We start from the raw sequence: 12,881 nt of genomic DNA, 5'->3' as shown, positions 1-12,881 counted from the left end.
TTGAACTCCTGACTTCAAGTGATCCTCCCGCCTTGGACTCCAGAAGTGCTAGGATTACAGGTATGAGCCATCATGCTCTTTCAGACTTTCTGATGTAAGCATTTAATGCTATAAACTTTCCTCTTGGCACCTCTTTTGCTGTGTCCCAGAGGTGTTGATAAGCTGTGTCTTTATTATCATTCCATCTTTAATTTCTATCTTGATTTCATTGTTTACCCAAAGATCATTCAGGAGTAGATTATTTAATTTCCATGTATTTGTATAGTTTTGAGGGTTCCTTTTGGAGTTAGTTTCCAATTTTATTTTACTGTGGTCTAACAGGGTACTTGATATAATTTCGATTTATATCAAGTTTATTGAGTCTTGTTTTGTGGCCTATCATATGATCTCTCTTGGAGAATGTTCCATGTGCTGATGAAATAAATGTATATTCTGCAGTTGTTAAGTAGAATATTCTGTAAACAGCTCTTAAGTCTATTTGTTCTAGCTTATAGTTTAAGTCCATTGTTTCTTTGTTGACTTTCTGTCTTCATGACCTGTCTAGTGCTGTCAGTGGAGTATTGAAGTCCCCCACTGTTAATTGTGTTGCTGTATATCTCGATTCTTATGTCCAGTATTAATTGTTGTTGCTGTGTTTGGGTTGGGTTTTTTTTTTTTTTTTTTTGAGACAGAGTCTTGCTCTGTCACCCAGGCTAGAGTGCAGTGGCGTGATCTCAGCTCACTGCAACCTCTGCCTTCCAGGTTCAAGCAATTCTCTTGCCTCAGCCTCCCAAGTAGCTGAGATTATAGGCATCTGCCACCGTGCCCGGCTATTTTTGTATTTTTAGTAGAGACAGGGTTTCACCATGTTGGCCAGGTTGGTCTTGAACTTCTGACCTTGTAATCCACCCGCCTTGGCTTCCCAAACTGCTGGGATTACAGGTGTGAGCCACCACGCCCAGCCCTAATTGTTTTATAAATTTGAGAGCTCCCGTGTTAGGTGCATCTATGTTTAGGATTGTGATATTTTCCTGTTGGACTGATCCTTTTATCATTACGTAATGTCCCTTTTTGTCTTTTTCAGCTATTGTTGCTTTAAAGTCTGTTTTGTCTGATATAAGAATAGCTACTTCTGTTTGCTTTTGGTTTCTATTTGCTCGGAATATCTTTTTTCACTCCTTTACCTTAAGTTTATGGGAATCCTTTGTGTTAGCAGATATTTGGTTGGTGGATTTGTATCCATTCTGCCATTTCATATCTTTTAAGTGGAGCATTTAGGTTATTTACATTTAATGTTAGTGTGGAGATGTGAGATACTGTTTTATTTACCATGCTTGTTGTTACCTGAATTTTTTCATTGTGTTACATTGTTTATAGGCCCTGTGAGTTTTATGCTTTAAGGAGGTTCTATTTTGATGTATTTCAAACTTTTTTTTCAAGATTTAGAGCTCCTTTTAGCATTTCTTGTAGTGCTGGCTTGGTAGTGGTGAATTCTCTCACCATTTGTTTGTCTTAAAAATACTTTATATCTCCTTCATTTATGAAGCTTAATTTTGCTGCATACTAAATTCTTGACTGGCAATTATTTTATCTGAGGAAGCTAAAAGTAGGAACCCAATCCCTTCTGGCTTGTAGGGTATCTGCTGAGAAATCTGCTGTTAATCTGAAAGGTATTCTCACTGGGTGGGGTGGCTCATTCCTGTAATCTCAGTGCTTTGGGAGGCCAAGGTGGGTGAATCATTTGAGGTCAGGAGTTCAAGACCAGCCTAGCCAACGTGGTGAAACCCTTACCTGTAATAAAAATACAAAAATTATCCAGGACTGGTGGGGGGCACCTGTAGTCCCAGCTACTCGGGAGGCTGGGAGGCTGAGGCAGGAGAATCACTTGAACCTGGGAGGCAGAGGTTGCAGTGAGCCAAGATTATGCCACTGCACTTCAGCCTGGGCAACAGGGCAAGACTCTGGTCTCAAAAAAAATTTTGATAGGTTTTTGTTTATGGGTTATCTGACGCTTTTGCCTTACAGCTCTTAAGATTCTTTCCTTTGTCTTGACTTTAAATAACCTGATGACTATGTACCTGGGTGATGAGTATTTTGTGATAAATTTCCCAGGTGTTCTTTGAGCTTTTTTTATTTGTATGTCTAGATCTCTAGCAAGGTCAGGGAAGCTTTCCTCAACTATTCTCTCAAATATGTTTTTCAAACTTTTAGATTTCTCTTCTTCCTCAGGAATACCACTTATTCTTATTCTTAGGTTTGGCTGTTTAACATAATCCCAGATTTCTTGGAGGCTTTGTTTGTTTTTTTAAAAAATTCTTTTTTCTTTGTCTTTGTCTAATTCAGTCTTGTCTTCAAACTCTGAAGCTCTCTCGTCTACTTGTTTGATTGTATTGTTGAGACTTAACAGTGCATTTTGTATTTCTCTAAGTGTGTCTTTAATTTTCAGAAGTTTTTATTGTTTTCTTTATGATATCGATTTCTCTGGAGCATTTTTCATCTGTATCCTATACATTTTTAAAATTTTCTTTAAGTTGATTTTCACCTTTGGTATTTCCTTGAGTAGCTTAATAATCAGCCTTTTGAATTCTTTGGCTGTTCAGAGATTTCTTCTTGGTTTGGATACATTGCTGGGGAGCTAGTGTGGTCTTTTGGAGGTATTATAGAACCTTGTTTTGTCATATTACCAGAATTACTTTTCTGATTACTTCTTATTTGGGTAGACTATCTCAGTGGAAAAATCTGGAACTCAGGGGCTGCTGTTCAGATTATTTTGTCCCACAGGGTGATCTCTTGATTTGATGCACTCCCCTTTCCTCTGGGGATGGGGATTTCTATGAGCCAGACTGCAGTGATTATTATTGTTCTTCTGGGTCAAGCCACCCAGCGGGGTTACCAGTCTGTGGGCTGGTGCTGGGGATTGTCTGCAAAGAATCCAGTGATGTGATCCATCTTCAGATCTCCTAGCCGTGGATACCACCAGAGCACCTGCTCTGGTGGAGGTGGCAGGGGAATAGAGTAGACTCTGTGAGAGTCCTTGTTTGTAGATACGTTGAGTGTACAGGCTTTCTCAAATGCTGGTTATGCTAGCAGTGAAGTTGTCATGTGGACACACTGAGGACCACTGGTTAGCAAGGATGTTGCAGGCAGTGGAATTAGCTGTTGTTTTCTCCTTCCTTGGAGCAGGGTTGTTCTCTTATAAGTTGCTATAATGTCCTGAGTTGGTTGGCCTCCAGCCATGAGGTGGCACTTTTAAGAGAGCACCAGAGTTTTTCACCTGTCTTGTGGAATTTGCAGCAGACTGTCACTTCTTTCAAAGGATCTGTGATTTATTTCGGTTGTCCTGGTATGCTTTTGCAGTGGTTCCTGAGTTCTCTGCTCAAACTGTTGGCCGGATGAGTTTATCTAGGGTTCAGGGTCCTCTTCCAAGTTCAGTCATTATTGGAATAGTAGAATTCATTTTCTTTTTAGCTTTCCACATGCCTCCTCCATCTTCAAGCCAGCAATTGTGGGTGTAGTTCTTCACAAACTTCAAATCTCTCTCATGAGTCACTTTTCTTTTGCTGCTTTTAAGATTGTTTCTTCTGAGAATTATAAAGTAATAATAAATTTGACAAAGGATGTGCATAGCCTATATGCTAAGAATTATAAACGTTTACTTAAAGTCATTAAAACCTGGATAAATGATGAGAAAGTGCAGTACCGTAAAGACACCAATCATTTCTAAATAGACCTACTGACTCAGTGCATCTCTAATTAGATGCCTGCTTTCAATGAAACTTGACAAGCTAATTATACAATTTATGTGGAGGAGTAAAAAGCCACAAATAGTTAAGACATTCACTATGCCAGCAGATATTTGGGTTTATCATGAAGCAGGAGTAATTTAGACCCACACTTTGCTATATGGGAGAGAAGACAAAACTGATACATTGGGGAAAATGGGGGCTATTCAATAGATGGAGTTTGAAAAACTGGTTATCTATATCTAACTAAGTAAAAGTAGATCTTCAGTTCATAAAAATACACCTCCAAAGGGTTAAGAATTTTAAAAAGTTCTAACTGGGCATGGTAGCTCCCACCTGTAATCCCAGCACTTTGGGAGGCTGACATGGACACATCATTTGAGGCCAGCCTGGCCAACATGGCAAAACCCCGTCTCTACTAGAAATACAAAAATTAGCCAGGTGTGGTGGTACATGCCTGTAATCCCAGCTACTCAGGAGGCTAAGACACAAGAATCACTTGAACCTGAGAAGTGGAGGTTGCAGTGAGCCGAGATCATGCCACTGCACTCTAGCCTGGGCAACAGAGTGAGACCTTGTCTCAAAAAAAAGAAAAAAAGTCAAAAAGTTCTATCTTTTTAAGCCAAATAATGAAAATGTAGTGTGTAACTATAACATATGTAGAAGTGAAGTGGCATGACAGAGACCAGGAGTGGGGATATGAAAGTATATCATTAAAAGATTTTTGGCCGAGTACAGTGGCTCACCCCTGTAATCCCACACTTTGGGAGGCCAAGGTGGGTGGATTGCCTGCATCTAGGAGTTTGAGACCAGCCCAGGCAACACGATGAAACGCTGTCTTTACTGAAATACAAAAGAAAAAAAAATTAGCAGGACATGGTGGCCTGCACCTGTGGTCCCAGCTACTTGGGAGGCTGAGGAAAGAGAATTGCTTGAGCCTGGGAGGTGGAGATTGCAGTGAGCCAAAATCGCACCACTGCACTCCAGCCTGAACAACAGAGCGAGACTCCGTCTCCATAAATAAATAAATAAATAAAATAAACATTTATACATTATACAAAGTGGTAACATAATACTTGAAAACAAACTATGATAAGTAAAGACATATGTTATATGCCCTAGAGCAACCACCAAGACCAAAAAACAAAACTCATACACATACAAATACCAAAACAGTAAAAAGAATCATAGTTAAAAAAACAAATGAACAAAATGGAATGATAAAAATAATAAATTCATTCAAAAGGCAGAAAAACAGATACGTAGTCAGGATGGTAGATTTAAACCCTAATATGTCATTAATCATTAAATATAAGTTTAAATTAAAAGGCATAGATTATCAGATTAAATTTAAAAACAACCAGCTGTATGCTACGTATGAGAAACCCAGATTACATATAATAACGTGATAGCTTAAAAGTAAAAGGACAGCCAGGCACAGTGGCTCCTGTAATTCTAGCACTTTGGGAGACCAAGGCAGGTGGATCACCTGAAGTCAGGCCTAGCTAATTTTTTTTTTTTTTTATACAGAGTTTTACATTTGTTGCCCAGGCTGGATTGCAGTGCCACAATCTTGGCTCACCGCAACCTCCGTCTTGCGGGTTCAAATGATTCTCTTGCCTCAGCCTCACGAGTAGCTGGGATTATAGACATGCACCATGATGCCTGGCTGATTTGGGATTTTTAGTAGAGATGGGGTTTCGCCATGTTGGCCAGACTGGTCTCAAACTCTGACCTCGAGAGATCCACCTGCCTCAGCCTCCCAAAGTGCTGAGCCACTGCACCAGGCCTAATTTTTGTATTCTTAGTAGAGATAAGATTCCAACATGTTAGCCAGGCTGGTCTCAAACTCCTGTCCTCAAGCAGTCTGCCTGCCTCAGCCTCCCAAAGTGCTGGGATTACAGGCATGAGCCACCATGCCTGGCTGACATAAGACTTTAAGTAAATGTCTTTAAAAATGCTCAAGGAAAATACAGACAACTAAACAAAATCAGGAAAAAAATATATGAACAAAATGCAAAATGACAGTATCAGCAAGGAGATGGAAATTCCAAAAATAGAGCTAAACAGAAATCGGGAGATTAAAAATACAACAACTGAATTGAAAAGTTCGCTAGAAGGGTTCAACAGCAGACTCGAGCAGACAAAAGGAAGAATCAGCAGACTTGAAAACAGATCATATGAAATTATTGAGTATGAGGAAGAAAAAGAAAATAGAATGAAGAAAAGCAAACAGAGCCTAAGGGACTTATCAGACACCATCCAAGTGTACCCATGTATCCGTGATGGAAGTTCTGGAAGCATAAGAGAGATAAAGGAGTAGAAAGCTTATTTGAAGAAATACTGGCTGAAATTTTCCAAATTTGAGGAAAGACATGGATCTACGAATACAAAGCCTCAATGAACTCTAAGTAGGAAAATCCCAAAAGAACCTGCACTGACTCCCACAGTCAAATTGTGGGAGAGGAAAGACAAAGAGAAAATCTTATCCTTGGAAGTTTCTTAGATGTTAGTTTTAAAATAGTATACCTGATGTTTTCTTTGTGGTAATTAACTCTTTCTATTTCTTTTTGAGATCGTTTTGATAAATTACATTTTTCTAGGAATTTATGCATTTTCTCAAAATTTTCAAAGTTCTTAGCATAAAGTTGATAGTAATCATACCTTTTTCTTCTATATCTGTAGTTATATCTTTTTTATTTATTTTTAATTTTTAATTTTTTTTCTTTTCAACCCCACCACCCACCTCTTTTTTATTTATATTATTTCTTTAAGCTTTCCCTCTCTTTCTTGATTAATCTTGCTAGAGATTTGTCCTTTAGTCTTTTCAAGAAATGACTTTTGCCAGGCACAGTGGGCCACACCTTTAATCATAGCACTTTGGGAGAACAAGGCAGGAGGATCGCTTGAGCTCAGGAGTTTGAGACCAGCCTGGCCAACATGGTGAAAGCCTGTCTCTACTAAAAATATAAAAACTAACCAGGCATGGTGTCACACACCTATAGTCCCAACTACTCAGGTAGCTGAGGAAGGAGGATCACGAGCCTGGGAGGTTGAGGCTGCAGTGAGCTATGATTGCACTACTACACTCCAGCCTGGACACCAGAGCTAGGCCCTGTCTAAAAAAAAAAAAAAAAAAAAAAGATTGTTTTTATAAATCTTCTACAATAAATCTTTGTTTTTCAATTTTTATTATCTCCTTTAAAAAAATTTTTTTTTCTGATGATATCCTCTTTTCCTTTAGTCTTTTTTTTTTTTCGTTTTCCCTGATGCCTTTTGGTTGGAGTCTTGGTTTTTCATTCTTTCATGTTATTTAATATAGTATAAGCTCTTGTTTCCAAATGCCTCTAAAGTGCCCATTTTTGCTCAGTCTCATCAGTTTTGGAGTATTTTGTGTTTTTATTACCATTCTCTTGTAAGTCATTTTTAATTTCACTTAATTAGAATTAATTTTCCCTTTGACCCATGAATTTTACTCAATTATTTTAGTCAGAAAACATTATCTGTTTTAGGAGTTGGCAAACTTTTTCTGTAAAGAACTAGATAGTAAACATTTCAGGCTTTGCAAATCCATACAGTCTCTGTTGTGACTGCGGCACTCTGGTGTCAGAGCCTCCCTGTTGGAGCATGGGCTGTTCCTCCATCAGACTTGGTCGTCACGGCACCCTTTCTCCTGCTTCTCCCATCTCTAGCAACTTCTGTGTTACTCAAACCTATGTTTACACTTGTTCTTTGTTGTCACTTCTAGTGTTGTTGCAAGTGTATCTGTCACTGTTAATTCAAGATCTTAGGCCTTCTCTTCCAGACAACTTGTTTAAGTTGTCTGGCTGATAGTTTTCCCTTTGGACCAGCCGTATTGCTCAGGAGTCTGCTCTTTTGGTCTGTGCAGCAGAGACCCCCCACCAGGCAATGCTTGTTTCAAACTGCGGTGCCATTGTGCCCTGATGTGGAGGATGTTTGGGCAACTAAACCTAATTTGGGCAATGTCCAAACATCCCCAACATCGGGATACTGGCACCTCATTTATCTTGCTGGAAAACCAAAGCTGGCCACTGGGCCTCAGGCATGTCCTTACCCTGGGGCTTTACCCCAAATCCCTGGCAAACATCAGCATGAGGGAACAGCCCCTCCTGAATGGCCAGCCACCTGACCCTCAGTCTTGATGTTCTACTCTCATCCTGCCCTGGATGCTCAGGCCACTTCCCAGTCACTATAAGATCAGCAGTGACTGTGCCCACATATGGAGGAGCAGACCCTGCACTGCCTCATCCTCTATTCCCATACTGTGTTGCTTCCACTCTACCTGCCACTTTATCCTGGCATTTGCCCCACAGCTCTCTCACAGTTTATCACCTGCAGAGGAACTGGTTCTTCTCTCTTCCATGGGCAGACACAAGGTTCTCTTCCAGGCCAGGAATGTCCCCACAATCTAGGTGTCCTCACTGACAGTTGCACTCAGCTGTCACTCTGTGTCCACAGGGTCTGCGGAAGAGGGAGCTGCTGAAGGAGCTGCTGCCAGTCATCGGGCAGAACCTCCGATTCCAGCGCCTCTTCACGGAGTGTCAGGAACAGCTCGACATCCTGAGGGACAAGTAGACTGCCCCAGCCTGCCCTGGCTGCAGCAAGGGCAGGGCCACACTCTTGCCACTGATGACACGCAGGGCCTCCTCTCACCTGGCCAGGCTGCAGAGGAAGAAGACACTGGCAGGAGATGTGCTGTCCTACACCAGCGCCAGCCCAGCTCTCTGGGCAGATGTGCCCTGTGTCCTGGGCCTGACGTTGCCTCTGGAAGGGGAAGCTCGTCCCTCCCTCCAGGTCCCCTATGCGGAGCTGGGGCTGGAGCTCTGCCCAGGTGCCCTGGGGCCAGCAAGGCATTTCCAGGTCTGCTGTCTCCAGCACGGCCCCAAGGTGGACACTAGCCCCTGCTGCTGCAGGCGCAGTGCTGCTTCAGCAGTGATGATTGAGCCATTTGTGAGAGAGAATCTGAAAGCGTTAGGTATTATGCAGTCAGCAGACTGACCTGAGACCTATGTAAAAGGAAAGCTGTTCCAACACATGGACTATTTTTGTACTAGAATTTGCTAACTTGTAATATGGAATTTCCTTTGGCCGATAATCAGGATTTCCCTATAAGTCACTTGGACATTGGTCACTTGTAGGAAATTTAAACTCTAATTATGACAGCTACACTGAAAAATAATTGTACTGAAATTAACTTGTCTATCTTCATTTGGTTTTAATTTTTAAATGTTTGTAAAAAGAGACTGTTTTGGGGGAATGGGGCAAAGGGGTGGGCAATTTCTTTTGTAAGTGTAAAATAAATGAACACGCATTGGATACCAAACCCTCCTGATTTCTGTTGCCTTTCCTTCTTTCATCCTCCCCACACTGTGCATCTCTCTCCTGAAGTAGGCAGTGACAGAACATGAGAGCCAGAAGGCATCTTTTGTGTCATCTGATTCCCCCGTCATGGTTAATACTGAGTGTTGACTTGTTTGGATTGAAGAATGCAATATTGATCCTGGGTGTCTATGAGGGTGTTGCCAAAGGAGATTAACATTTGAGTCAGTAGGGCTGGGGAAGGCAGACCCACCCTTAATTGGGTGGGTGCCATCTAATCAGCCAGCAAATATAAAACAGGCAGAAAAACACGAAGAGACGAGACATGACTAGTCTGCCAGCCTACATCTTCCTCCCGTGCTGGATGCTTCCTGCCCTTGAACATCGGACTCCCAAGTTCTTCAGTTTTGGGACTTGGACTGGCTTTCCTTGCTCCTCAGCTTGCAGACAGTATATTGTGGGATCTTGTGATCATGTAAGTTAATACTTTATAAACTATATATCCTACTCATTCTGTCCCTGTAGAGAACCCTAATATACCCCCCATGCAGAAATTCATTTCACAGTATAGAGGGGTCACTTCTGTGGTCATGCAGCATCATATGTCACTTTGCACACATGATCTCCCAAGTGAGGTGTCATGGTTCTTGGTTCTGGTCTTGCTATGCTCCAGGTCCAGATCATACTGTGCACCAATGGCTGCAGCTGACTGGACAATTTCATGAAAGGAAATCAGTATATACAGTCTTGGGTATACTGGAGAATTATCGGGAAAGTTGCAATATTCTTAGAAAGTGGTCCAGACGTTGATCTACAGGAGAAGAGATAGAATCACAGAATCTTGAAGCACAGTGAGGGATGAGCACCACCCATTCCTGGGTTCTGATCTTTGTCATCATCACCCTGTGTGTGGAAGGAGCCCTGGACTTGGAATCAGAGGCCTGGGCAACTGATCACTGATCTCTGGCTGCTTCCCCACCTAGCAGCCATTCCACTCCATGCCTCCCTCAGATGTCAGGTGGCTGGATGAGACCCAGGGATGTGTGCATGCCAAACAAAGCCAGCACATTGTGTTTGTGTGCATGCATTGACAGAGCAAGACTGTCTCAAAAAAAGTTATGACTCAGAACTCAAGAGCAAATACAACAAAAAAGTAGACAAATTAGACAAACTAAAAAGCTTCCATACAGCAAAAGAAATAACAGAGTAACAACACACGTCTATTTGAATGGCTTACATTTTTTAAAAAGACAATAATGAATATTAGTGAGGATGTGGAGCAACTGGAACTCTTGCATTGCTGGTAGCTAGAGTAGTTACTTTGACAAACAGTGTGATAGTTCCTCATAGAATTAAACATACACTTGCCGTATAACCTACGTACTCTATTCCTAAGGCTGTTGGTTTTTCTTGCTGAGATAGAGTACATTTTCCTCAGAGAAGGATGGCTCAGGCCGGGCGTGGTGGCTCACGCCTGTCATCCCAGCACTTTGGGAAGCCAAGGCGGGTGGATCACTTGAGGCTAGGAGTTCAGGAACAGCCTGACCAACATGGTGAAACCCTGCCTCTACTAAAAATAATTTTTAAAAAAATAGCCAGGCGTGGTGGCAGATGCCTGTAGTCCTAGCTACTCAGGAGGCTGAAGCAGAAGAATTGCTTGACTCCAGGAGGCAGAAGTTGCAGTGAGCCGAGACCATGCCATTGCACTCTAGCCTGGGCAACAGAGCAAGACTCTGTCTCAAATAAAAAAAAAAAAAAAAGGATGGCTCATGCTTATGATGCACTTAAAAAAACACAGCTTTACTGAAATAATTAACAGCATGCAGTTTACACTTTAATGGTTTTCAGTGTAGTTACGTCATATGTGCAGCCATCACCACAGCCATTATTAGAATCTTTTCATCACCTCAAAAAGAAACCCCACACACTTTATCATGCCCTGTCCCCTGATTCCCATTATTCTGAAGCAACCACCAATCTGCTTTCCATTTCTACAGATTTGCTTATTCAGAACATTTCATAGAAATGGAATCACAGAATATTGCTATTTTGTCTGGCTGCTTTCACTTAGCATAATTATTTTCAAGGTTCATCCATGTTGTAGCTGGTACTATTCCACTTCTTTTTATGACCAAATAATATTCCGTTGTATGCATCATTTTGTTTACCTGTTCTTCTGTTTATGGACATTTGGATTGTTTCCACCTTTTGAGAATTATGCATAATGGTACTATAAACATTTGTGTGTAAGTTTTTATGTGGAAATGTGTTTTCATTTATCTTGGATATGTAATATATAGGCTTAGGAGTGGAATTGCTCAGTCCTATGATGACTCTATGACTCATATGACTGAGCCGTATGATAACTGTTTATCAAACTGTCATTCTGCCTTCCAGTATGGCTGCTCCATTTTATATTTATATCACCAGTGTATGAGGTTTCCAATTTTCCCACATCTTTGCCAACACTTCCTATTGCCAAGTATGTGTGTATGCATGTTTATATTTTTTTATGAAGAAGAGGGTCTTGCTGTTGCCCATGCTTGCCTTGAACTCCTGTGCTCAAGCAATCCTCCTGCCTTGGCCTCCCAAAGCACTGGGATTACAGCTGTGAGCCACCACATCCAGGCTATCAGGTTGTTTTAAATAAAGGCATCATAGTGTGTATAAAGCGATGTCTGAGAGTGGTTTGATTTGTATTTCCCTAGTGACTGAATATGTTGAGCAACCTCTCATGTGCTTATTAGTCACTTGTGTGTCTTATATGAAGAAATGTCTATTTGGATCCTTTGCCAACTTTTAAATTGGATTGTCTTTATCATTGAGTTTGTGAGAGTTTTTATCATTCTACATAAAAATATTCCTTATCAGCTGGGTGCCATGGCTCGTGCCTGTAATCTCAACACTTTGGGAGGCCAACGCAGGAGGATCACTTGAGCCCAGGGGTTTGAGACTAGCCTGGACAACATAATGGGACCCCATCTCTATAAAAAAATGAATTATCCAGCATGGTGGTGGAGGCTAAGCAGGGTGGATCACTTGAGCCTGGGAGGTTGAGGCTGCAGTGAACCATGATGGCACCACTGTACTTCATCCTGGGTGACAGACAGACCCTATCTGAATGTTTTCTTTTGTTGCTCCCACTGTTGGTCTCACATTTAAGAAATCACTTGGCCGGGCACGGTAGCTCAAGCCTGTAATCCCAGCACTTTGGGAGGCAGAGGCGGGTGGATCACAAGGTCAAGCGATCAAGACCATCCTGATCAACATGGTGAAACCCTGTCTCTACTAAAAAAATACAAAAAATTAGCTGGGCATGGTGGCGTGTGCCTGTAATCCCAGCTACTCAGGAGGCTGAGGCAGGAGAACTGCCTGAACCCAGAAGGCGGAGGTTGCGGTGAGCCGAGATCACGCCATTGCACTCCAGCCTGGGTAACAAGGGTGAAACTCTGTCTCTAAAAAAAAAAAAAAAGAAATCACTACCACATCCAAGTTGATACAAATTCACCCTTAGGTTTCTATTAGGAGTTTGATAATGTTAGCTTTTACATTGAGAACACAGGTTCATTAAGGTTTTGTATGTGATGTGAAGAGTTCAACGTCATTATTTTGCGTGTGGCCATCCGGATGTCCCAGCATCATTTGTTGAAAGACGATTTTTACCCCATTGAATGGGCTTGGCACCCTTCTTGAAAATCAGGAGACCACAGACACATGGGTTGTTTCTGGACTCTCAGTTGTATTCTATTGAAATATATGTCTGTGGCACACTGTCTTGATTACTGTTGCTTTATAGAAAGTTTTGAAATAAGGAAGTGT

At 41.5% G+C, this 12,881-nt stretch overlaps 1 protein-coding gene across 14 annotated transcripts in view; it reads left to right on the top strand.

Annotated features, from left to right (window-relative positions):
• Window positions 1–12,881, top strand: part of HIRA (histone cell cycle regulator) — a 122,441-nt gene that overhangs the window by 93,373 nt on the left and 16,187 nt on the right. For 13 of the 14 annotated variants that reach the window (XR_013523539.1, XM_078341575.1, XM_078341595.1 and 10 more), the window contains one exon: window positions 8,202–9,066. The exons of the other annotated variant lie outside the window; for it this stretch is intronic. Coding sequence is in view for 12 of the 13 variants with exons in the window: in XM_078341575.1 (XP_078197701.1) it covers window positions 8,202–8,641 (440 nt within the window). In the remaining variant the exon portion in view is untranslated. Of the gene's footprint in view, window positions 1–8,201; window positions 9,067–12,881 lie in introns of those variants that run through there. 14 annotated transcript variants of the gene reach the window in all.

Source organism: Callithrix jacchus, chromosome 1 (genome assembly GCF_049354715.1).
Source record: "Callithrix jacchus isolate 240 chromosome 1, calJac240_pri, whole genome shotgun sequence".
Classification (NCBI taxonomy): domain Eukaryota; kingdom Metazoa; phylum Chordata; class Mammalia; order Primates; family Cebidae; genus Callithrix; species Callithrix jacchus.
Note: the sequence above shows the minus strand (reverse complement) of the source record. Positions and strands in the feature narration are given on the sequence as shown.